The 26,233-nt window shown below is 45.0% G+C and overlaps 1 protein-coding gene, 1 non-coding gene and 1 pseudogene across 5 annotated transcripts in view; 1 reads left to right on the top strand and 2 right to left on the bottom strand.

Annotated features, from left to right (window-relative positions):
• The window catches only part of MYO19 (myosin XIX), a 198,245-nt gene that overhangs the window by 66,424 nt on the left and 105,588 nt on the right, over nucleotides 1–26,233 (top strand). For all 4 annotated transcript variants that reach the window (XR_014470392.1, XM_083173175.1, XM_083173177.1 and 1 more), the window contains exons 12-13: nucleotides 602–675; nucleotides 11,902–12,023. Coding sequence is in view for 3 of the 4 variants with exons in the window: in XM_083173175.1 (XP_083029301.1) it covers nucleotides 602–675; nucleotides 11,902–12,023 (196 nt within the window). In the remaining variant the exon portion in view is untranslated. The remainder of the gene's footprint in view (nucleotides 1–601; nucleotides 676–11,901; nucleotides 12,024–26,233) is intronic.
• Nucleotides 5,320–5,438, bottom strand: LOC146061886 (5S ribosomal RNA; annotated as a pseudogene).
• On the bottom strand, nucleotides 6,342–6,460 carry LOC146061099 (5S ribosomal RNA). Its single transcript, XR_014470648.1, has one exon. It is a non-coding gene; the product is annotated as a 5S ribosomal RNA (ribosomal RNA).

The following is a 26,233-nucleotide window of genomic DNA, read 5'->3' as shown; positions in this document are numbered from 1 at the left end:
GTTCCTGCAAGACGACTGGCCTGCCCGTTCCCCAGATCTGAATCCAATTGAGCACATATGGGACCTCATGTCTCGCTCCATCCTCCATGCACCACAGACTGTCCAGGAGTTGGCGGATGCTTTAGTCCAGGTCTGGGAGGAAATCCCTCAGGAGACCATTTGCCACCTCATCAGGAGCATGCCCAGCCATTGTAGGGAGGTCATACAGGCACCAGGAGGCCACACATATTACTGAGCCTCATTTTGACTTGTTTTAAGGATATTACATCAAAGTTGGATCAGCATGTAGTGTGTTTTTCCTCTTTAATTTTGAGTGTGACTCCAAATCCAGACCTCCATGGGTTAATAAATTTGATTTCCATTGATGATTTTTGTGTGATTTTGTTGTCAGCACATTCAACTATGTAAAGAACAAAGTATTTAATAAGAATATTTCATTCATCCAGATCTAGGATGTGTTATGTTAGTGTTCCCTTTATTTTTTTGAGCAGTGTATATTAGAATCCTAATAGATAAAAATAGAAGGCAGACAAGATAATCTTATTATTTTACCAAAGATTTACCAAAGATTATCTAATGACTAGTATTTCCTGTTTTGCAGGTTGTTTGACTGGCTGTTGACCGTGATAAATGAAAGCATATGTGCTGAGGATACTACATGGACTAATTTTATTGGTATTATTCTTTTTATATATACAGACAGATGATAAAACAGATTATTTTTCTTTCTGTTAACCAATACATATCCAGAACAAATTTCAAGGTTTGATGGCTTTTATATTGTTATTTGCAAGTAAGAGAATTTAGCAAAAAGGAAGCCTTTTAAAATTCCATTAGCTTGGTGTTTGTCTGGAAAGTTCCTAGTGGATTTTATTTTTGGTCAATGCAATTGATTAAGCTGGTTAAATGGTTTGGGTAAGAAAACAGGAATTTTGGTCTTACCTGTTAATTCTGTTTTTCTGAAGCCATGGTGGATCACTGGTACCATGGGATATTGTAGGTCCTCCGGACCGGGCACCAAGGAGTTAAACTTCTTAGAGTGCAGCTGGGATGGTCTCCTTAATACCCTGCCCCCAGGCTAATCAGTTTACTTACTACCAAAGCCCAAGGAACAGTAAAAGGCAAAGCCGACCCACACACACACACACACACACACACCCCCCCAACACCAGAGTCTTGACGAAACAAGACAGAGATACACTCAAACACAGTATATAAGAGCGAAGGGTGGGCGCCCAGTGATCCACCATGGCTTCAGAAAAACAGAGTTAACAGGTAAGACCAAAATTCCTGTTTTTTCCTTCAGCCTATGGTGGACCACTGGTACCATGGGACGTCCTAAAGCAGTCCCTCAAGGGTGGGAACGCTCCTTAACTGCACTGAGGACTCCTCTACCAAATGCTGCATCAGCAGTGGCGAAGGAGTCAAACCTGTAAATACGGATAAACATATGTACAGAAGACCAGGTAGCTGCTCTGCAAATCTGCTCAGCAGAAGCTCCCCGGCTCGCCGCCCAGGATGCTGCTACCGAGCGAGTAGAATGGGCTCTAACAGAGACCGGAACTGCCTTACACGAGAAAAGATAGGCTTGATGAATGGCCTTTCTGATCCTTCTTGCAATGGACTGTTTAGAGGCTGGCCAGCCTCTCTTACGCCCATCATAAAGAATAAACAAAGAATACGTTTTTCTGAGAGCCTTGGTTCTCCGAACATAAAGGCGTAATGCACACACAACATCTAAAGTAACTAATTCCGAATCCTCGGAAGAAGAATTAGAAGGCAAAAAAGACGGGACAACAATCTCCTGGTTCAAGTTGAAACTGGATACCACTTTAGGAAGTTAGTCCAAACGAGTACGGAGTACTACCCGGTCTTTGTGGATAACTAGAAAATGTGTCTTAACTGATAAAGCACCTAGGTCAGAAACCCTCAGAGCCGAAGCGATGGCCAGGAGAAAAACAGTCTTCCACGTCAAGCAATGCAAAGTGGCCTCAGCTAAAGGCTCATACGGAGCCTTCTGTAAAGCCTTGAGAACAATTGTCAAATCCCAAGGGTGAACTGGGGAAACATAAGGAGGCTGCAAGTGTAAAACACCCGCAGAAGACTGAGCAATCCTCTTTTGAAATAAAACAGACAAGGCGGATACCTGGACCTTTAAGGATGCCAGATGCAATACTGTATCCAGTCCCTCTTGTAAAAAAGTCAATAACTTTGGCAAAGTATATTGCCTAGGAGGCAAATGACGCGTTAAACACCACGCAAAATAAGTCCGCCACACCCTGTGGTAAACTCTAACTGTAGACTGTTTACGAGCAGAAATCATAGTATGAATAACTCGGTCTGAAAAAACTCTAGCCTTTAAGACCGGCCGCTCAACCGCCATGCCATCAAATTCAGACGGGGAAGGTCTGGATGAAGACAGGGGCCTTACGTGTGTAAGTCTGGCCGTAGAGGTAGACACCACGGGGGTGCGCTGGAGAAATCCTTGAGATCTGTGAACCACGCTCGCTTTGGCCAGTTGGGTGCAACCAGAATGGCTATTACCCTTTCCACCTGAATCTTTTGAAGAACCCTCTGAAGCAGGGCAATCGGAGGAAAGAGATACACCGTTTGCAACGGCCACAGAACCGCCAGTGCGCCTATTAGAAATGCACCGGGTCTCTTGTGGGTGCTCGTAACAAAGAACCTTGTGGTTTTGCCGTGAGACCAACAGGTCGATCTGAGGCTAAACCCACCGCACCACCAACTGGTGAAATACCTCTGAATGGAGGGAAGGTGCATGCAAGGTGAATGGAGACTGTCCTTAGATCTAGGAACATCCGCACTAAGTCCTGAACAGACTCTATGTTGTCCTGGGGAGGAAAACCTGTTGCGACGAGGTATCCAGAAGGGTACCCAGGAGAATCATGTGCTGGGAGGGAATCATGCTGGACTTACGCCAGTTGATGAACCATCTGTATCCCTGTAAAATTGTTACTGTCAAATTGACATGTTCCTGGACACTGGCCTGAGAGTTTGCCATTGGAGAATATCGTCCAGTTATGTCAGGATTCAAATCCCTTGCAGTCACAAAGGGGCTAGTGATCACACAAATTGTGATGAAGTGACCAAAAAGGCAAGACTCGGAACTGGAGGAGATTTCTCTGAACAGTGCATCTGAGGAACTTGCGATGGTCCTCACGAATGGTGATATGCAGGTATGCATCCTGCACATCCAAGGAGGCCAATACCAGGAACAGGGTGTAATAGAACCTGGTGCCCTGTTGATGTAAAGGGACCGAGATTACAACCCCCGCTGTGAAGAGGGAGCGAACGGCCCTGCGGAGAGCAGTAGCCCTGTCAATGTCTACAGGCAGACTTGTTGAAAAGAATTGCCTTGGAATGTACCCTTTGAAAACAGAAGAGTAGATTCTGTTGATCGATGTGTCCTATGCGGTTTGCTGTTAAGCCCCCTGATGAGAACAAACCCAGTCAGGCAGATATTTTGTACTTCTGCTCTGGGGCCTGCCCAGTCTAGTGAAATTACCTCATCCTAGGCTGTGGGACCGCTGATGGTAATAAGGCAGTTTTTGGAAGCTGTCCTATTTAGGTATTGGCCACACGACTACTGTCCACGAGGACTATAAGATCTAAACATTTTGTTCCGGATCTTAGCTCTTCAGACAAGGTACAGTATGTCAAAAGAAAAGGCCAATGAAACTCATGCAGAAGCAAATGCAGGGTATATAACTGCTCCTGAATTTGCATAGATAGAAAATTGGAACAATTCCATAAATCTATCCGTAGGTTCCTTAAGGGACTTAACCAGACGTGCAATATGGGCATAAGTTTTCCAACCTTTTCTTTTCCTTCCTCACAAGGTTAAAAGGAAAAACACCTAGTCAAGAGAAAGTTCTTGGTAGGATGTGCCCAGGTCTCCCTAAAGAGCTTTCCTAGCTGTGGAGACGTGAAAACGGACAGGTCCTTCCTTTGAATAAAGGAGGCTGTGCTGTAGGCTGATGGTCTGGCTTAGGTAAGGACATCCCTAGCAGCCCATACTAACGCATGCCACGCTGGTCAAGGACATCTTTCAGTGTCTTACTTAGAGGATTTCTACTTTGCATCAGAAATTTCTTCAGATTGCGAGTCGTCAGACTGCAAAATTTGGCAAGTGAGCAGAAGCTAAGGATTTAGCAGATTAGCTCAGATCGTTGCATGGATGCAGAAACCTGCACTAAATCCTGCACATACCAGGATAAGCCATGAATTCATGCCGTTTTTTCCCTGAGGGGGTTCGGCTTTGTGTGACAGCTGTGAAGCAGCTCCACTTTGGCTCAGCTGAACCTTTTACAGTACCAAGCGGCAGTAGAGCCACAGAGCAGCTGTCACACATGCCTGTGTAATCCTGTACTGCACAGGTAAAAAACCTGGCACTCTGTACAGGTATAAATATGCAGCCCCTAAGTGCCCCTACCCTTTGGGGGGGATGGGGCCTTTAGAAGACATAGTGACCCTTGTAGAACAAGAGGGCCGATATGTACACTCACACCGAGAAAACGCACGCACACACTTACTAAGTAAGTGAATAGTGGGGCAACAAGACACTGAAAAGGATAACTATCTATATGGAATAAATAGTTAAAACTACTGCACTGTGAGCCCACCACAGAAGTAGCTGCTGTTTAGGTAAACAGAGGTACTTAACATGGAATGTGTATAATACAATGAAACACCTAAAATTGACATGCAGTATAAACTGGCAGCCAATATATACCAAAAGTGTCAGAAGTAATAAAAATGATTTTATTTTTTTTAGACGAAAAGTCGACCGATTTCTATTGATAATCGGATGATATCGATCGGATGCGCGTCCCGCGGATCCTCTGATCTTAAGCAATAAAACACATTCTAGAGCAGTAATCCTAGATAGTGTCTGGAAAACAAAGTGAAACTAACACTCTGTTCCCAGCTACCACATACCATGAGGTGAGGTAGGGGACATGTACCCCGACACTAGTACAGTGTTGGTATTGGGTAGTAGTAACCTTCCTCTATCGCTCTCTCTCTGTCACACTAATCACCATGAGGTGAGGTAGCTGTGCATGACATAGGCTGTGACTAGGGTGACCAACTCATCCCTTTAATCAGGGACACATATTAATTACACAGGTTCTGTGGCTGGCTTTCACCTGGTTTTAAACTGCCACACCTCAAGACTCCATTTCACCTGGTTTTAAACTGCCACAGAACCTGTGTACTTAATATGTGTCCCAGATTAATGGGATGAGTTGGTCACCCTAGCTGTGACAGGCATCTCTACACTCCTCTGCTATAATGCCTAACCCACAGCACCTGGTGTGCACATGTGGTCTCCCACTCAAGTACTAACCAGGCCCCACACTGCTCAGCTGCCAAGATCAGATGAAATTAGGTATATCCAGTGTGGTATGGCTGTAGGTTTGGGAGAATAAGAGGAGAGAGGGAGAAGATGGGAGCCCTGTGGCAGAAAGCCCCTGAAGGGAACTGTCTACAGGGTTGTGGAGACAAAAATCACACACAGCCTTAATTAGGACAGTGGGTAATGACAGGCACTACACTAATTGGAAGAGACACAAACATAAGTGTCTCTGTTATCTTTTTCTGTGAGCCTACCACAGTAGTAATAAACTGTAAAGTAACAGTATACTAAATAAAAACACAGATAACCTCAATTAGTGAGAAAAAATAGGGTAAAAATTAACCCCTATATAGGCATCTACTCCCAACAACCAGCACCATGAGGTGAGGAAGGGGGATATGCAACCTGACACCAGGACAGTGCAGGACACTCAGCGCCAGCAGTCTCTCCTTCAAGTCTCCCTCCGTGCAGCATGCCGGATAGGCAGTGTATGACTAACACTCTGGCACACCTGTTTGAAACAGGCACCAGAAGGAAGGAGAGATGCGGGAGTGATGTCAACCAGGCAGGATATTTGAAACAAAGGACCTGCACTGGGGCTGGGGGTGGAGCTATTGGCTGCTCAAAAAAATAACCCCCTCCCAGAGCGGAGCCTAAACAGGGCTATATGCCCATATAGGACCTGCAACAGGTCAGCCCTGGTGGCCTAGAGGGGAGACAGAAAGAACGGGACCCCGATGCCGGGACCGCCGGCGTTGCCTCCTGCGCCAGTGGTGGTCGCCGCTATAGGTATGCCGGAGCCCCACATCGGGACTCCGCTTACCTGACTGAAGCTTCCAGGCGCTGCAGCGGCTCCCCCGATGCCTTGTGGAGATGCTGAGGCATCTGGCCATGGAGGTCAAGAGACCCAGCACAGCATGCTTCCTTCTGTTGCAGTGCACTGTGTACAGCGCCTGCAGCAGGCAACCTACAGCACCTTGTGTTCCCATGAGGTCTCCCAAAAAAGTACTAACCAGGCCCAACACTGCTTAGCTGCCAAGATCGGATGAGATTGGGCCTATTCAGTGTGGTATGGCTGTAGGTTGAAATAAAATAAAAAATGAAGTTTAAACCAGGGCTGAAACTGCACTACTCCTAAAAATGTGCCTGTTCCTGAGGCACCAAGAAAAAAACTGATTAGCCTGGGGGCAGGGCAGGGTATTAAGGAGGCCATCCTAGCTGCACTCTAAGAAGTTTAACTCCTTGGTGCCCGGTCTGGAGGACCTACAATATACCATGGTACCAGTGGTCCAACATAGGCTGTAGGAAAAATGTTAATGGTTAGAATCAGTCAGTCAGAATGCTGACAGATCCTGGTGAGTATTTTATTGCTATCCCTAACCTTCATCTCCCACAGCCTAACCCTAACCCTCCCCTAATGACCAACCCTAACCTTAATTCTAACCTTCATGAACTGCATTGTTACCATTGTTACATCGGCTTTTTTGTAAAAGCGCTAAGAGAAAGTGAGATCAGCCTTTCTTTCACATACTATGGGCGAGCTGTACTAAGCCTTGAAAAGCGATAAAATAGAAAGTGATAAACCACCAACCAATTAGCTTCTATCTGTAATTTTTCAAACACAGCCTGTGATATGGTAGTTAGAAGCTGGTTGGCTGGTGGTTTATCACTCTCCACTATATCACTTTTCAAGCTTAGTACATCTGACCCTTACCGGACAGCAAAGTTTTGTGTAAAGCACCTCCTTCAGGACTCTGCTACTATTCAATCTATGTATGTTTTTGTGCCTACAGTATTTCCCCTCCAGGTATTGTGCCCTCAGACATTCGTAGATCACATAAATAGAATAATAAACATGGAGAGGCTTTCCATCTCTTTTGGTCCATTTTAAATATGAAAATTCTCAAAATATAGGCTAAGGTATACAGGGCCTTATTCTGGTTAACACTCAGAGGCAAATTCCTTCTCAAATGAACAAAACCATGTGCACTGCAGGTGGGGCAGATATAACGTGCAGATAGAATTAGATTTTGGGTGGGGTTTTTCTTCAAAGTGAGATCTATACTGCAGTGTATAAATAAAGCAATCAGTATTTTTCCTGCACAGAAACAAAATAGCTCACCCAAATCTAATTCTGTATGCACATGTTACATCTGCCCCCCGCAGTGCACATGTTTTTTTCCATTTGTGAAGGAATTTGCCTCTGAGAGTGAACCAGAATAAGGCCAACAGTTTCAAAATGTTATCATTGAGATCCTTTGGTTACAGCTTGGAATGGGTTGTGGTTTCCATGTACATCAATGCTGCTTACAGTATTTGCAAGTTCCAGTCTAGGAAGGTCAAAAATTCCTTCTCAGATTTGTGATTCGGTCTCAGCACTTTCAGTTTTGGGACCTTCCCTTAGACTTGGTGGCAGCTTCACTGGTGTATACAAAAACTATGGTTGTCATTCTTTGGAGGGTTAGGGCAAGGGCGTGGTGCCATAATTCTGTAATGGAGCAGCCGTCTAATTCTACAGTAGTAGTCCCTTGAGTGCTGCCATTTCACCTCCCGGTGTGCAACCGGTCTTAATGCACTGTAATCCTGTGCAATGGGCTAGCCAGTTTTTCAAGTATGGCTTGGGACACTCAATTTGTAAGGAAAGAAGAGCTTCTGCAGATGTCACTGTAGGTGGCGGAGGTAAAGATTTTGAAGAAGAAATGTTGCACAGCTGGTCTGCAGTGTGAATACAATATTGGAACTTTCTCTGTCATCCATAAGGGATTCTGGTTATTCACTTAATACGATGGGGTGTAGATGGGGTCCAAAGGAGCATGTGCACATACAACTTCAAATGGTGTGCTGGCTGCTCCCCTTTATGCCCCCTCCCACAGCTCAGTGACCTCTTCCGGTGCTGCTCTGATAACGGCTGCCAGAACATGTTCTGGGAGTGTTAATGTACCGCCTGACATCGCGCCATGGTGCACATGCCCGCAGTATGCCACACACCCCTTACTTGTCTGAAGACATCTGAGTTGTGAGTAGAAGGCCGGGGACCCTGGTTGTTTAGTGCTGCAAATACTCGCAGGGCAGGCATACAGACTCTCTTTGTTGGATCCCATAACCCCCCTGTGCACACTGGCAGCGATTAGGTAAAGGGTGGCTTTGTGGCATATCTTTACCAGCTTAAGTGAATTGCCAATATAAAAATTCACAGTAGCTCCAGCACCATTACAGGGGGTACAGCTACCTCAGAACGGGACCAGCATTGGCTTGGCACCATTTTTCCGCAGAGTGCAGCTCTGTGTTAACTGGGGGAGAGTCTCTGAAAAGCTCTTTTAGGGCTTTATATCATAGTATATCGGTGTATACATTCACTGATAGCGCCATTACATTCCTGCTGGGTCTGTTTGGCAAGTGTGCTGGTTTCCTTCCCTCTGGGTCCTTTATACAGCTTGGGGCTGGGGCAAGCTTTTATCCACCCTGTTTTTTATCTGTGTGTGTGTGTGTGTGTGTTTGTGTACATGTATGTGACTGTCTCCTATCATTGTGGGGAGAAAGTGCACTATATGTAACTGCAGATTTTCACCCTCCCCTGCTGACACTCTCATATGTGATCATTGCAGCTATATCAGCATAGTGAGGCCTCTGGGGTGAAGTTACTAAACCACAGTGGCTGAGTTCAATGAAAGCTATGATGCAGCAGATGTCTCAGCAAATAGCTGCCACACAACACCAGACTCAGCAATTGCAGGTGCCTGTGGAGGGTCTGAAAAAATCAGACAGGCAGGTTACTTCTCCCTCCATGTTTCAATGCACCACCTAAGTGTGGGCTTTTAGATGTCGGCTCTGACTCTGAAGAGGAGAAGCAGGAGGAAAGCGAGGAGGTCTACCTGTTTTGGAAGAGGTTTATCCAACACGGGGCCTCAAACCTCTTATAGTTGCCGTTAGAGATGTGTTACATATTCCTGCTGAGGAGACAAAAATGCAGCAATCTTTTTTCTTTAGGCAGAAAAGGGCTAGTGTCACCTTCTACTGATTCAAAGGATTTGGATTACCTTTTTAGGAAGGCTTGGGCCTCCCCAGATAAGAAATTCCAGATTTCCGTCTAGTATCTACCTTGCCCTTCGCCCCAGAGGGCAGGAGGGTTTGGAAACTCTCGCCAGCAGTGGATGCCCATGTCTCCCGTCTGTTGGTTCTGCCGGTTTCTGGGGCTATTGCCTTAAAGGATCCAGCTGATAAAAAGATTGAGGGCATTTTAAAATCTATTTATAATGCTGCAGGTGTTTCCCAGAGACCTGTTATTGCAGGATCCTGGATGACACACCCCATTCACTCATGGGCTGGTCAGATTCAAGAGGGTCTATCGAGTGAGTCCCTAGCTGAAATGAAAACTTTAGTTAAACACATTCCATTCAGGACACAATGCACATCCTTTGTGATACCTTTAAAGCGTTCATACCTTTAAAGCGTTCGGCGTCATTAATGCTATTACCTTCACTATAGTTGTTTCAGCATGCTAATCCTTGTGGCTGCATACTTGGGTTGCTGATGCAGAATCTAAAAGGAGTATGGAGGCCCTTCCCTTTACAGGGGAATAGTTGTTTGGAGGGGAATTGGACGCTTGAATTTCCAAGGCCACGGTGGGAAAGTGCACCTTCCTTCCAACTCACCATGCATGTCTAAAGTTTGCTCTTGTGGAGGACGATTACCAGTTCCAGGCTCTACCTTTAAGACTGTCCACGGCACCGAGGGTATTCACAAAAGTAATGGCGAAAATGCTGCTGCTCTGTATGCAGGGGACCAACATTATCCCATACCTGGACGACCTTCTAATAAAGACGGGGTCCAGGTAACAGTTGTTTGGCAGCATTTATCGGACCACTCAACTGTTGTCCCAACATGGGTGGCTTCCGAATTACCTGTACCTACCCAGTGACTTTTTCTGGGGATAAAGTCTTTGTTCTGCTGGACAAGACGAAAGCCATTCAGGACTTAGTCAGGGAGGAGTTTTCAGTTAGATAGCCTGCGAAAATGGTCAGGTTCTCATCTGCAAATGCCTCGGTTGATACGGCTCTCTACTAAAGCCAGAGTTTCACTGGCGGGTTGGCTTTTTGCAGGCTGATGTGGATATGGGTCTACATTTAGGCTCCATTAAGGTGCACATATTGGTCTTATCTATCTTCTTTCAGAGAAAGCTGGCTCTGTTACCGGAGGTTCAGATGTTTATACAGGGAGTTCTGCACAGCCAGCCTCCTTTTGTACTGCCTACGGCTCTGTGGGACCTGTCGGTAGTTTTGATATTTTTGCAGTCTTCCTTAAGTGGAAAACGTCATTTTTGTGGTCCTAGCCTAGCTAGGCGTGTCTCTGAATTGGGGGCATTGTCATGTAAAAGCCCCTATTTAAATAACTACTGAAGGACATGGCAGGGTTCCGGACTCATCCACAGTTTCTGTCAGCCAATTGTGGTTTCAGCTCAGTCTGGTTCCTCGGACCTTCCTAAAGCTTTGGATGTTGTACGTGCTTTGAAGATATATCTTAAAAGGACGTCTGGGGTTAGGAAGGTCTGACTCTCTTTTTGTGTTGTACGCAGCTCACAAGAAGGGTTGTCCTACTTCAAAGCAGTTGTTTGCTTGTTGGATACAGCTTACTATTCAGCAAGCTTAATCTTCGGCAGCCTTGCCTGTTCCACAGTCTGTTAAAGCCCACTCCACCAGATCTGTGGGTTCTTCATGGGCGGCTGCCCGTGGAGTCTCAGCCATGCAACTATGCTGAGATGCTATTTGGACTGGGAAGAACACATTTGTTAAGTTCTATATATTTGGTACCCTGGCCACAGAGGATACCCAGTTTGTGCAGGTGGTGCTGCAACCATCTCACTACGTTCCCACCCATTCTGGAAGCTTTGGGATATCACCATTGTATTAAGGCCCTTATTCTGGTTGACTTGCTTGGATGCCAATTTGCATCCTTGTGAGTCACTCTAACCCCGCCTTGCAAATGGTTAGCCGGCACCACCTATTCGCACACGGGATGTGTTCGCAAGGCTTATGAATGGATGTTTTACATGAACATTCATTCGCATGCCAGTGGGAACCTCCCCCATCTTTCGATAGATCCGACCATCAAATGATGGTGAAGGCACACACATATCTAAGGGTGGTCCAGACCTCTTGTACATATGCGTGTAGATTTCCAGGGAATTGGGTGGGCAGCTGACATCCGGTTATGTCAGCTGTGCGCCTCGAATGCATTAGCATGTGTACGCCCAGCGTTTTCATGGGAACGCCCATGAAATGCTGGGCATTCACATATGCTAATTGGCCAGCTGATTTACCGGTAGGTATTTTAAATCCTATTTTTCCACAATCTTTATAGAAGTATACGTGGCTTATCATATTGGGATTATTGGGAAAATAAAAGAAGTTATAAATATGGTACACAGACCGGCTATACCACTATCAGTGAGTGCCAGAACTAAATATAAATATATATATATATATATATATATATTAATTATTTAATTATTTTGTTTAACCCCTCAGGTTTGTTGGATGTATATGGATTTGAATCTTTTCCACAAAACAACCTGGAACAGTTATGTATTAACTATGCTAATGAGAAGCTTCAGCAACATTTTGTATCACACTACTTGAAATCTCAACAGGTATGGAATGTGCACAGTTGTCATATACTTTCTGTATAGACCTGGGGTTCCCAATCTTTTTATAATCACGGCACCCTAGAGTATCAGAATTTTTCCAAGGCACCCCTAGGCCCCAAAAAATAAATATATCAAATTAAGTAGATTGTGTTTATATGTGCTTCTTAGGTTCAGTTATGTAGTAAAGGGCAGGATTTGGTTCTGATTGTACACATTTTATGATTGGCAGCCACCAGCACTGGTTTTGTCCAGAAATAACTGATCATAAATAATTTGAATTGGTCCTGGACGACCAACCTGAGGCACCCCTGAAAGTGTCCCGAGGCAACCCAGGGAGCCTAAGCGCACAGTTTGGGAACCATTGGTATAGACGCTAGATCCTTTGGTGTAGATGTGTTGCAGTAACCTTGTTAATCGAACACCTTGTCATTGTTTTTTTATTTATTTATTTATTAATAATCCTTTTTATACATTTTACCCAGTCTCAGATTGCTGAGACACACATTAGGATAATTACAATCAAGGGGTCCGAACATCATGGCGGCATTGGGGCAATTCTCTGTTCTCACAATGCCTTGCTCAGGATTTTAACCAAATCCAACATGTTGGAATTTCTCGATTCACTGTTTCTAAACCATAAATGATTGGCATCAGCAGAATGCAGAATCACACAGTAGATGGAGGGCTGGTATCACTTTTAGTTGAAGCTGAAGTATTACCAAAATAATTAGTTATGTTTTTTTCAAATATTGTAAGGTATTTAACTGGCTGGTTGTTGTGAACTTATTGTATGTAGTAATGTTCATTACACATTTGTCGCTAACACTGCAATTTTGAGGAGGAGATTTATCAAAGCTTTGAGAGAGATAAACTGCCAACCACTCAGCTCTTGTCATTTTTCAAACACAAGGGTCTATGTACTAAGCGTTAAAGAGAGATAAAGTGAATGAAGATAAAGTACCAGCCACGTATCAGCTTTGGAGCGCTCAAATGTGTTAATACAATACTTTTGAATTAATTAGGTTTAATAATGTCACCCAGATTAGAGCAGTTCCTTATTAATGTTGTTATAATAAAATCTGCACAAAATAGTAGGAATAATATTGCACTGTAGTCCAAGCAGGCATACCAGTTTGAGAAATAGGCAATGAATCACTTGAATTGAATAAGCCCAAGTGTTTACTTATATCAGCACTGATGAGATTTGTGTATCAGAATCTCTCCATCTCTGGATTTCTTAAAGCTTGGGTACACAGTAGGCAATGTATGTACAGGTTGAGTATCCCGTATCCGAATATCCGTTATCCGAATTATTCCGAAAACCAGACATTCCAGAAAGTGGACATGATATGTAACTGGCACTATATATGTGCAAGACAATGATTGCTTGGCATTCAAATTCAGTGCTGAGATAGTACACACATTTTGTTTCATGTTTTGAAACCTTGTTTTTTGAACAAATAAAATATATTTGTGTGTATTTTATGTGGTAATAAAATATATTTGTGTGTATGTTATGTGTTTATACAGAATAAATGCAAGATACTTCAAAATACATCATTGAAATATTAAAATATTCCGAAATACGGAATAATCCGTTATCCAAAATTCTCCTGGTCCCGAGCATTTTGGATAAGGGATACTCAACCTGTACTAAGTAACATCCCCGGCGGCAAGATGTCACATCAAAAGATGATGTGCCCCGTATGTATCTGATCTAGCAAATCAGACGACTGGTGTGTACCAAGTTAAGGCTTTTTTGTAGTATCGGATGTTAATATCTGGTGATTGCAAGAACATGGTATTAAAGTTTGTGTAGGTGCCAGATGAGGAAGATTTGTGTATGTGAAGTGCTCTAGTAGTATTTATGCAGAGCTGCTTGGTTATGGTATAGATGGTCACAGTGTCTAGGTTGACGGTCACTAGATTTATCAATCATGGTCGAGATAGTGAGTGGGTTGACACCTAAGAATGGTCGACATTGACTGAAGGTCAGCGCAAACATGAACATGGTCGACACAGGAACAGGTTGGTTTTTGGTGTCTTTTTCGACACATATTGGCACTGTATAATTGTGTAACATATACATGCTCATATATGTGTAAAGTGTAAAGTAAAAGGTTATAAGCAGTTTTTACTTCAGAAATGAACTGTGTGATGGACTTTTCCACAAATGTGGCAATGCCGACTGAGCAACAAAAATGCATATGTTGCTCAATAACTGTTCAAAACAATATGGCATGGACTCATATATATATTAATGGTATTCTGATGAAAGAATATTGCCTTCTATAGGTATTGTGACTGATTTATTGAACATAAGACATTGGTGGCAGTGAAATGGACTGTAATCAGGTAGACATGGGTTAAACTGTATTGTGTGTGTAGCTGCCCCCTGGATGAACTTTCAGATAGCTGTCAGTTAAACAGGCTCTCAGAGTGGTCTCGAGAGCACTAAAAATGCGGGAAGCTCAGCTGGCTCGAGGGCTGAGCGGGAGAACAGCTGTGCTCGTGCTGCATCAGCTGATCTCCCAGCCCATGTATAAAAGAGCTGTCAGCACAGTGGAAAACCAGACAGCTGATCTCTCTTTCTAGTGCTCACCTCCCTGCACGCAGCTCTGGCTGTAAACTGAGCTGTAAACATTACTGCCTGCAGGAGAGGTTATGAGCCTGGGAAAGAGCCTGCCAGTGTTTGCTCGGGCTGGGAGCGCTGCTGGAAATCCGCGCTGAGCCCACACCATAGCCTGAAAAGGAGCACAGGGGCTGAGGGAGATCTGAAATTCCTCCTCCCTCCCATCCAGCACAGCGGCGAAATTCAAGAGCCCCTGCCGCCAAACAGAGCCACCTCATAGCCACAGCACACGGCGCCCCTCCACACCCTGGGATCGCTTAAACAGTCGGCGATACCCAGCGGGAGACGGGAGGGGAAGCGCAATAAGCCACCAGCTATACTCACCGCTGACCGCCGGCGGCAAACGGGAGAGCCTCGCGCTGTCGGAAGAAGCGCTGACAGCGCGTCACGTAGAAGCCGCCCAGCATCACACGCAAGAGCCGGAGGGTCCCGCCCAAGCTGCCGCCCACAAGCCAGGAGGGACGCCGGCGATTGGCTGCTGCTCGCTGCCTTCAAGGATCACCGTCTCCTGCAACACCAGCCAGAGGAGTGAAGTGGGGCGCGCCTCCGCTGACGCCGCCCCCTGGAGACGCTGCTGCCAGGGACAAAGCCAACAGACGTCCCTCTGCCGCCCCTCTACACCCTGGTGCTGCTCACCAGCGGGAGACGGGAGGAGGCGCTGAGGGATGCAAGCAGTATACAAGTCAGGAGAAGAGCAGCCAGTGTCATCAGCCGAGGTCACCGCCCTCCTGCCGCAATAGCCACCTCCCAACTACCGCACACCAGCAGATACACTATAGAAAGGAACACCCCATTCACGCCCCTCTACACCCAGGTTCCGCCTGCCTAACAAGCAGTGTGGTCTGAGGGAGACGGGAGGAGGCGGGGAAAGCAGCCAGAGCCCACCAGCATTTGCCAACAGCGCAAGTAGGGGGGACAGCATTACCCCTCCAACAGTGCCACCTTACCTGTGACGAATATATAAATAAAGACTGTGCCTTGCTCACCCTCCTACACCCTGGTGCTACTTGAATAAAAGGTAGCCTCCAGAGGGAGACGGGGAGTGGTGTATTAGGCAATCATCCAAAAGCTTATAGCCAGGTGAACATTGAAAGGCAGCAACAGTGAAGAAGAAAGAACAGGGACAGAGTCAGGGGCTATATTAAAGCAAAGTGCAGGAAGAGAAGAAGAAAGATAAGAGAGGGACAGTTTCTGTGACAAGGAGAGAGGCAGTTGAGGACAAGCGAAGGCTATTAGCCAGACAGACAGAGTACAGCTGCGAGAATTGGTGAGCCACAAACTCTATTCATTGCACCTATACACTATAGGTAGCCAGCCGGTACTACTTATAGTAAAACCCCATTAACTGAGAGAAGTAAAGGAAAGCCTAGGATGTGCAGATTATAATTTCAATCCTATACAGATAAATATCTACAGCTAGCTTAAAGAGTTCAGTGTTAAGCTCCTCTGCCAAGTTACTAACAGTGACTTAATTACATTTGGCAACAATAGTACATCAGACTTCAGCAACAGTATAGCCTAGTAATATACTAGTAGTAAAGGATTCTTAAGGGACAGAGACATAGACTGCATCAATGCTAGGAACACCTAGTGAAGATTAGCGGAGAGACCTTTATTCATATAAATCTTATACTCAACTCATCACAAGGGCCCCAACGCGCGCCAACAAATATATTTACATGCAGTGTGTTTTTGATATGCTGGCCAGCACATGGTGATTTTTGTGTAAATGCATGCATTACCATATGTATAGGGAATACAGAGAGTATAGTAGTTTATTGAGTGTATATATGCCATGCAAAGTTACTAATTGAATCGTCATGTTCTGCTTGTTTTAGTGTTAAAGTAAATTGTTGAAGCCACAAGTTATGAAAAAGCTGTTTATTGAATACAAATGTTTGCATTGTAATGTTATACCAATCACATTTTGAAAAGTAAACTTACCTTTTATATAATATGGTGGTATCTCTCGTCATTTGAGAATTCTGTAGTAAGTAAAAGCAAAATAACCCTGTCAGTGGTATCCCCTGCCAATAGCATTAAAGGAGGGGTTACATTTGGAGGCACTGTAGCTGAGATTATATACGTTTCAGGATCTTTTGTTTACCAGACAGGGATACAACATGGAAAAATTAACAGAAATAGACATTTATGAATGGTGTATCCAACACAATAGAGATCCTACAAAATGCATAGGAATAGCAGGAAATTTTACAGAATTCTCAGATGAAAAAATATTGGAACAAGTAGACAAACTGTGTGGGATTGTTAAAGCTAAGATAGTGGATAAATGGAGAGGAGATTTGGGGAAGACGGTAGCATTTCTTATAGAAAATTTAAGGGAATTAGATCGCAGTTTAATCCCAGCTATGATCTTAGCTAGCGCAGAGACGGGGAGGAAGTGGCATGTAATGGGGCCCGTAAGACCCGAGGGGGTTACCAGTACAAGAACACCCACTGCTGTCAATGGTGATAAAGAGAAAGAGGAAAGAGATGGGGAGGATAGTGATGGACAGAATCAGGCCACTAATGTTAATGGCGGACAGTTTGAGGTCATAGTAGATAGGGTAGTGACGCAGCTGGAGAGGTGGCACTATGAAGGAAGCTACAGAAGATTGCGCATATTCTCTGGCATCATACCAGTGCCCACAGGGGAAGAAAACTATGAAGCTTGGAAGGAAGCGGCAGTACAACAAGCCGAAGAATGGCAATGTCCGGATAAAATAAAAAGGCAAAGAATTGTTGAAAGTCTGAGAGGTCCAGCTATGGGGATAGTACAAGCTGCCCGGCGTAGCAACCCAAATGCCACGTTGGACACCTACTTCGAGGCACTCGATTATGCCTTTGGAACCATGGAAGACGTTGGAGATCTAACATCCCGCTTATACCACACTTTCCAAGAATCCGGAGAAAAGCTGAGTACCTTTCTAATTCGTTTAGACAAGCTGCTGTACAAGATCGTGGACAAAGGAGGGATTGAAAAGAAGGATGTTGATAAACAGCGGATGAAACAGCTCCTAAGGGGGGCTTTGACCAGTGACCCTGTAGCGCAGAAATTGAGGTGCTCAACAATGCAAGAACCTCCTCCTACCTTTAATGATTTACTCAGAGACATAAAGCAAGATGAAGCACTGATCGAAATGAGGGAAAAGACCGTGAAGAAAGTGAAGGTGGTCCAGCCTACGACAGAAAGCAGTGAGTTCGAGAGCAAGGTGCTTAAGATGTTAGAAGAACAGAATAAAAAGATAGAGGGTTTTTTGACCAAACAGAACTCCAAGACTCCTAATGTGAACAGCTATACCCCAGTGAGAGGCTTGGGCAGAGGAAGCGGTAGAGGGTGCTTCAATTGCGGAAGATTTGGACACCGAGCATTTGAATGTAATAGAAATGCATACAGAAACACTGGCAGAAGAACTGAGAATGATGAGCAACAACCAGAAAACCAGAATCAGGGAAACGGGAGAGGGAGACCTATGAACCCCGCATAGACTCCCTTGAAATCACGTACTGTGCCATGGGAAACTCATGGTGGAATGGGGAATTGCCTAAAGGTTTGGTGGGGCCCTCCTGCCATTTGAATGCGACCATCAACGACAAACCATGCCGAATCCTCCTCGACAGCGGATCTCAAGTGTCCATAATCTTTGAAAATTGGTACCAAGAAAACTTGTCTGATGTACCCATTAAACCACTCAGCGGGCTCGTGATATGGGGACTTAGTGCCGAAAAATATCCCTATTTGGGCTATGTACAAGTGACTCTTAAATTCCATCAAGAATCATCAGAAGAAAGTGACACTTTGGAGATCCCTTTAATTGCCTTGGTGTGCCCTGATTTATCGAAAGAGAGAGGTGAGACACCAGTGATCGTGGGGACAAATACCCGGTTGTATTCCTTGTTACAAGAATGGCAGGAGGGTGAGAGTGAGCAGTTCAAGACGACTTCTTTTTGCATACAATCTAAAGAAGATAAGTTCCATGTCTGCTTTGAGGGGAGCGACATTCATAAAAGTGATAAAGATGAACTGATCCTTGAACTTGAAAAATACCAACAGGCATTCTCTGAGGGAGAGTGGGACCTTGGCACAGCAATAGGAGTTGAGCACAGCATACGACTTACCAACGAGACCCCTTTTAGAGAACGCTCCCGACGGATTGCCCCAGCTGACTTCGAAGATGTGAGACAGCATTTGAAGGGATTGATTGAGAACCAACTAATTATTGAATCTCGGAGCCCTTACGCTTCCCCCATAGTGGTGGCCCGAAAGAAAAGCGGCAAGATCAGAATGTGCGTAGACTATCGTACGCTAAACCAACGTACTATCACTGACCAATACACCGTGCCCAAAGTGGATGAGGCCCTAGACTGTTTGCAGGGGAGTAACTGGTTCTCGGTGCTTGATCTTAGAAATGGTTACTATCAGATCCCTATGAAGCCAGAAGACAGGGAAAAGACTGCTTTTATATGTCCCCTAGGATTCTTTGAGTTCCTGAACATGCCCCAAGGGATCAAGGGAGCCCCTGCAACGTTCCAACGGGCCATGGAAAAGATTGTCGGGGATATGGCGTACAGAGAGGTGGTCGTATACCTCGACGATATCATAGTATTCGGAGCCACTTTACAAGAACACAATAAACGCCTTTTAAAAGTACTAGAAAGACTAATCGAAGGTGGCTTGAAACTATCGATCGACAAGTGTCTGCTGTGTCAATCAAAAGTCAAGTATCTGGGCCACATCGTCAGTCGGGATGGGATAGCTACTGACCCTGAGAAGGTGGAGGCGGTAAAGAAATGGCCAAGGCCTATTAAATTGAAAGAACTGAGGTCATTCCTAGGTTTCTGCGGATATTACCGGAGATTTGTTCCCAACTACTCCAGTGTGGCCAAGCCCCTAACCGACCTCACCAAGGGGTACCCTTCGCTGAACAAGAAAATTAAGAGCAAGAAAGAGTGTTATAAGGTTGGTGAGCCTTTTGGAGAAAGATGGACACCAGCGTGCGAAGCAGCTTTCCTGTCTCTGAAAAGATGTTTGACAGAAGCACCAGTACTAAGCTATGCGAACCCTGACAGAACCTACACACTCCACATCGACGCCTCTCTAGATGGACTAGGGGGAGTGTTATACCAGGAGCACGAGAATGAATTACGCCCTGTATCATTTGCCAGCAGAGGACTGAGTGAGAGCGAAAGGCGTTACCCGACGCACAAGCTAGAATTCTTGGCTCTAAAGTGGTGTATTGTCGACAAGTTTCACGATTATCTGTATGGGACATCATTTATAGTGCACACTGACAACAATCCACTCACCTATGTGCAGAGTACCGCCAAACTCGATGCCACCGGGCACAGGTGGATGGCCGCCTTAGCTCTCTATGACTTCTCCTTGAAATACCGTCCTGGTGTGAACAATACAGATGCCGATTCACTCTCTCGAATTCCAGGCCAACACAGTAACAGCGTAGAAGATGAATGGATTGAAGTGCCTGCCAGCTGTATTAAAGGAATGTGCCATAGTATTGGAGTGGAGCTGCAGTCTGAAAAGAGATGCGTGGATTGTCTAGGGCCTCCGCCGCAAGTCCTACCACTGTCATATTGCTGGCTCAGTCAAGTTGAGATGGAGGGACTGCCGAGAGTAAGACAGGATCAATTAAGAAAAGACCAGCGAAATGATCCCGGTATGAAATATGCCTTCTCGAATAAGTCTGATCTGAATGTTTCCCCAGACATTAAAAGAGAAGCTGAATTGTTGAGGCGACAGAGAAAAAACCTTATCACTAAGAAGGGAGTGATGTACAGAAAGCATGAAACTGAGAAAGGCCGGTGGCAGGTTGTGCTCCCTAAGAAACATCGAGCAACAGTAATGAAGGCCTTACATGACAAGCATGGTCACGTGGGAATGGAGAAGACATTGAAGTTAATATCTGACCGTTTCTACTGGCCTAATATGAGGAAAGATGTGGAGATGTACTGCAAGAGATGTGGAAATTGTATTGTCCGGAAGACCCTCCCGGGGAGGATGGCCCCTTTGATGAATATAAAAAGTCAAGGCCCCATGGACTTAGTGTGCATAGATTTCTTGACATTAGAAGTAGACCCAGGGAACAAGTGCAACATCTTGGTAGTCACTGACCACTTCACTCGCTATGCACAGGCGTATGTCACCCCAAATCAAAAGGCCATTACAGTCGCCAATGTGCTCTGGGAGAAATATTTTGTACATTATGGCCTTCCCAACAGAATACATTCCGATCAAGGCCGTGACTTCGAGAGCAGGCTCATCAAGGAACTGTGCCAAAGCTGCGGGATAAAGAAGTCCAGAACAACTCCCTACCATCCGCAAGGCGACCCACAACCTGAGAGATTTAATCGTACTCTGTTGGACATGCTGGGAACATTGAGTCCATTAGACAAGCGTCGTTGGAAACAACAAATCTCTAGGCTAGTACATGCTTACAACTGTACCCGTTGTGACGCCACAGGATACTCGCCATACTACCTCATGTTTGGGCGGGAAGCTAAACTCCCCATTGATGTCAGCTTTGGGACCCCAGATCCCAACCAGTCAAACATGTCCCATCTAAAGTATATACAGAATCTTCGAAGAGAACTACAAGAGGCATATGAACTGGCTGAAAAAACTGCTGATAAGTTAGGGAAGAAGAATAAAACCAATTATGACCGCACTGTGCGTGATCACATTCTCCATCCTGGAGACAGAGTACTACTGAGACGGCTGGGACATCCTAAAAAGTTCAAAATATCCTACAGGTGGAAGGAAGAACCTTATGTAGTGATGGAGAAATTTAAAGACTCACCTGTCTACAAAATTCAAAGGGAGGATGGAGAGGGATCCATCTTAACCCATCATCGGCAGAATCTTCTTCCCATTGGACGGGATACTCGAATGGAGGACCTGAAAGAAAGAGACACAGAACCTGTAAGAAAAGAAACGCCTACAAATGACACTGCACAGATACCTCATTCTACAGAACAAGAAGAGAATGGAGATGAAATTGGCCAAGGCTGTTACTTCAAAGACTATGAAAGAGACATTGCCAAAAGCCTTGAGGAAAGTGTACTTAATGATGAACCCCCTACGCCAAGCCCTGCCGTAGCAGATTGGGATTTTACAATTAATGACTCTGACTGTCCTGTCCCGGAAGAATGGGTTGTGGGGGAGGAGGATGTAACAGAGGATTATCCCAGTGACTATACCTTGGAAGATGGGGAAGCATTTGGGGAAGTAACTACAACTAGGCCTAAGAGAGCATGTAGGCCCCCAAACATTGTTACCTATGATCAATTAGGGGTACCCACATATATCCCAAGAGTGACCTACCCTGCCAACTTAGCAGTATGGCCTTATTTTTCAAATACTCAAACTGTATATTAAGAAAATGTAAAATACTTATGTGATGATCCAAGTTCATTTATTGCCTTGTATCATCAGGGGAAGAAATGTAACATATACATGCTCATATATGTGTAAAGTGTAAAGTAAAAGGTTATAAGCAGTTTTTACTTCAGAAATGAACTGTGTGATGGACTTTTCCACAAATGTGGCAATGCCGACTGAGCAACAAAAATGCATATGTTGCTCAATAACTGTTCAAAACAATATGGCATGGACTCATATATATATTAATGGTATTCTGATGAAAGAATATTGCCTTCTATAGGTATTGTGACTGATTTATTGAACATAAGACATTGGTGGCAGTGAAATGGACTGTAATCAGGTAGACATGGGTTAAACTGTATTGTGTGTGTAGCTGCCCCCTGGATGAACTTTCAGATAGCTGTCAGTTAAACAGGCTCTCAGAGTGGTCTCGAGAGCACTAAAAATGCGGGAAGCTCAGCTGGCTCGAGGGCTGAGCGGGAGAACAGCTGTGCTCGTGCTGCATCAGCTGATCTCCCAGCCCATGTATAAAAGAGCTGTCAGCACAGTGGAAAACCAGACAGCTGATCTCTCTTTCTAGTGCTCACCTCCCTGCACGCAGCTCTGGCTGTAAACTGAGCTGTAAACATTACTGCCTGCAGGAGAGGTTATGAGCCTGGGAAAGAGCCTGCCGGTGTTTGCTCGGGCTGGGAGCGCTGCTGGAAATCCGCGCTGAGCCCACACCATAGCCTGAAAAGGAGCACAGGGGCTGAGGGAGATCTGAAATTCCTCCTCCCTCCCATCCAGCACAGCGGCGAAATTCAAGAGCCCCTGCCGCCAAACAGAGCCACCTCATAGCCACAGCACACGGCGCCCCTCCACACCCTGGGATCGCTTAAACAGTCGGCGATACCCAGCGGGAGACGGGAGGGGAAGCGCAATAAGCCACCAGCTATACTCACCGCTGACCGCCGGCGGCAAACGGGAGAGCCTCGCGCTGTCGGAAGAAGCGCTGACAGCGCGTCACGTAGAAGCCGCCCAGCATCACACGCAAGAGCCGGAGGGTCCCGCCCAAGCTGCCGCCCACAAGCCAGGAGGGACGCCGGCGATTGGCTGCTGCTCGCTGCCTTCAAGGATCACCGTCTCCTGCAACACCAGCCAGAGGAGTGAAGTGGGGCGCGCCTCCGCTGACGCCGCCCCCTGGAGACGCTGCTGCCAGGGACAAAGCCAACAGACGTCCCTCTGCCGCCCCTCTACACCCTGGTGCTGCTCACCAGCGGGAGACGGGAGGAGGCGCTGAGGGATGCAAGCAGTATACAAGTCAGGAGAAGAGCAGCCAGTGTCATCAGCCGAGGTCACCGCCCTCCTGCCGCAATAGCCACCTCCCAACTACCGCACACCAGCAGATACACTATAGAAAGGAACACCCCATTCACGCCCCTCTACACCCAGGTTCCGCCTGCCTAACAAGCAGTGTGGTCTGAGGGAGACGGGAGGAGGCGGGGAAAGCAGCCAGAGCCCACCAGCATTTGCCAACAGCGCAAGTAGGGGGGACAGCATTACCCCTCCAACAGTGCCACCTTACCTGTGACGAATATATAAATAAAGACTGTGCCTTGCTCACCCTCCTACACCCTGGTGCTACTTGAATAAAAGGTAGCCTCCAGAGGGAGACGGGGAGTGGTGTATTAGGCAATCATCCAAAAGCTTATAGCCAGGTGAACATTGAAAGGCAGCAACAGTGAAGAAGAAAGAACAGGGACAGAGTCAGGGGCTATATTAAAGCAAAGTGCAGGAAGAGAAGAAGAAAGATAAGAGAGGGACAGTTTCTGTGACAAGGAGAGAGGCAGTTGAGGACAAGCGAAGGCTATTAGCCAGACAGACAGAGTACAGCTGCGAGAATTGGTGAGCCACAAACTCTATTCATTGCACCTATACACTATAGGTAGCCAGCCGGTACTACTTATAGTAAAACCCCATTAACTGAGAGAAGTAAAGGAAAGCCTAGGATGTGCAGATTATAATTTCAATCCTATACAGATAAATATCTACAGCTAGCTTAAAGAGTTCAGTGTTAAGCTCCTCTGCCAAGTTACTAACAGTGACTTAATTACATTTGGCAACAATAGTACATCAGACTTCAGCAACAGTATAGCCTAGTAATATACTAGTAGTAAAGGATTCTTAAGGGACAGAGACATAGACTGCATCAATGCTAGGAACACCTAGTGAAGATTAGCGGAGAGACCTTTATTCATATAAATCTTATACTCAACTCATCACAAGGGCCCCAACGCGCGCCAACAAATATATTTACATGCAGTGTGTTTTTGATATGCTGGCCAGCACATGGTGATTTTTGTGTAAATGCATGCATTACCATATGTATAGGGAATACAGAGAGTATAGTAGTTTATTGAGTGTATATATGCCATGCAAAGTTACTAATTGAATCGTCATGTTCTGCTTGTTTTAGTGTTAAAGTAAATTGTTGAAGCCACAAGTTATGAAAAAGCTGTTTATTGAATACAAATGTTTGCATTGTAATGTTATACCAATCACATTTTGAAAAGTAAACTTACCTTTTATATAATATGGTGGTATCTCTCGTCATTTGAGAATTCTGTAGTAAGTAAAAGCAAAATAACCCTGTCAGTGGTATCCCCTGCCAATAGCATTAAAGGAGGGGTTACAATTGTAATATAAGATTGCTTCTATTTTTCTGTTTTTGTATGTGTAAGTTGTAGGGGCCAGTGGTGTGACCTTTTGTTTTGGGACAATAGAGGTATACTAGGGCAACCCCTAGCGCAGTGGTTCCCAAACTTTTTAAAATCACGGCACCATAGAGCATCAGAATTTTTTAAAAAACATTTTTCTTTTATTTCAAAAGAAAGGCAGTTAACATCAAAAGACATCTGTATACAGTGTTCCCTATGCATTCCATGTCATGTCATCAGAACAGCAATAAAGCATTGTACATCAAAATAAATTATCGTCACTGTCTTTCATACATTAAACATACAAAGAATACAAAACCCAAATATAGATCACCCTATCCTCGAACCCTCCCCCCTTTAACTCCCCCCATCCCCCTCCCCAGTCAGTTCTTGGGTGCAATCTATTCTCTACTGATCAATCTAGTCAGGTACCATGTGGTACCCTCATATAGAGAGTAAATACGTAGTTGAGAGTCATCATCTAGTGAATCTATATATATCCTTCATTTATGCATGAATTTTTGACCCTTTGTTCCACATGTGGAATTGTGGTACGCCTAGCCAAGTGAAGAAGGTTCAACAAAGTTATTTTAACCGAATAAAAAAACGGGGAGAGGACACTGTCCAACTCCTCAATATGTTTTTTTTTGCCACTGTCACTACAACTGTCAGAAAAGGGACTGTTTTATGACCCTGCAAGTTCCAGTTAGCAAAATATGCACATAACATGGCAAGAGGATCTTTGGTTAGTTTTAAATGGCACACTTCATTTATATATCCCATAACCTTGTCCCAAAATTTCCTTATGCGTCCACAATCCCACATACTATGGAAGAAATCAGCCTTTGGGCCCCTGAATTTCAGACATCTGCCCAATTCCCCTGGCACAAAATATCTCCTTTGTGCCTGAGAGATATATGCTCTATGCAAGGTCTTAATGTGGACTTCCTGCATCTGGGCTGAGCGGAGTATTTTCAATGTCTTCTCCATAGGTTTTAAAAAAAATCTTGGCCTCAGATATACATGTTATATCCCCCTGCCAAGACATTATGGCATCAGTCTAGACCTTCTCTGGTTGTGCCGGGAGAAGATCTGTATAGATATATCTAAGTCTAAAGGGCCCGGTGTTGCTAAGTATAAATATTGATTGTAATACATCTGGTTCATCTGGATTCAGCATAGGAGCTGGCATCGACTGTATATAACGCCGAACCTGGAAATACATAAACATATCACTATTGGGTAGTGTTTATTTATCTTTGATATCCTGAAATGACATGATTCGTCCTCCTGGGTCAAACACGTCTTTAATTGATAAGATTCCCCTTGTCTTCCATCTGTGGTACCCTGCTGAAGCCATTCCCGCAGGAAAGGATGGGTTACCCATCAAAGGTGCATATTTAGTGACAGTATGATGCCTACCCAATCTCCTATTCACGTGGACCCACACCCAAAAGGTGTCAGCAAACATATTTTTTAGAACTCC

The sequence above is a fragment of the Crinia signifera genome, chromosome 2 (genome assembly GCF_055691185.1).
Source record: "Crinia signifera chromosome 2, ASM5569118v1, whole genome shotgun sequence".
In the NCBI taxonomy this organism is placed as follows: Eukaryota; Metazoa; Chordata; class Amphibia; order Anura; family Myobatrachidae; genus Crinia; species Crinia signifera.
This window is presented reverse-complemented; position numbering and strand designations above follow the sequence as displayed.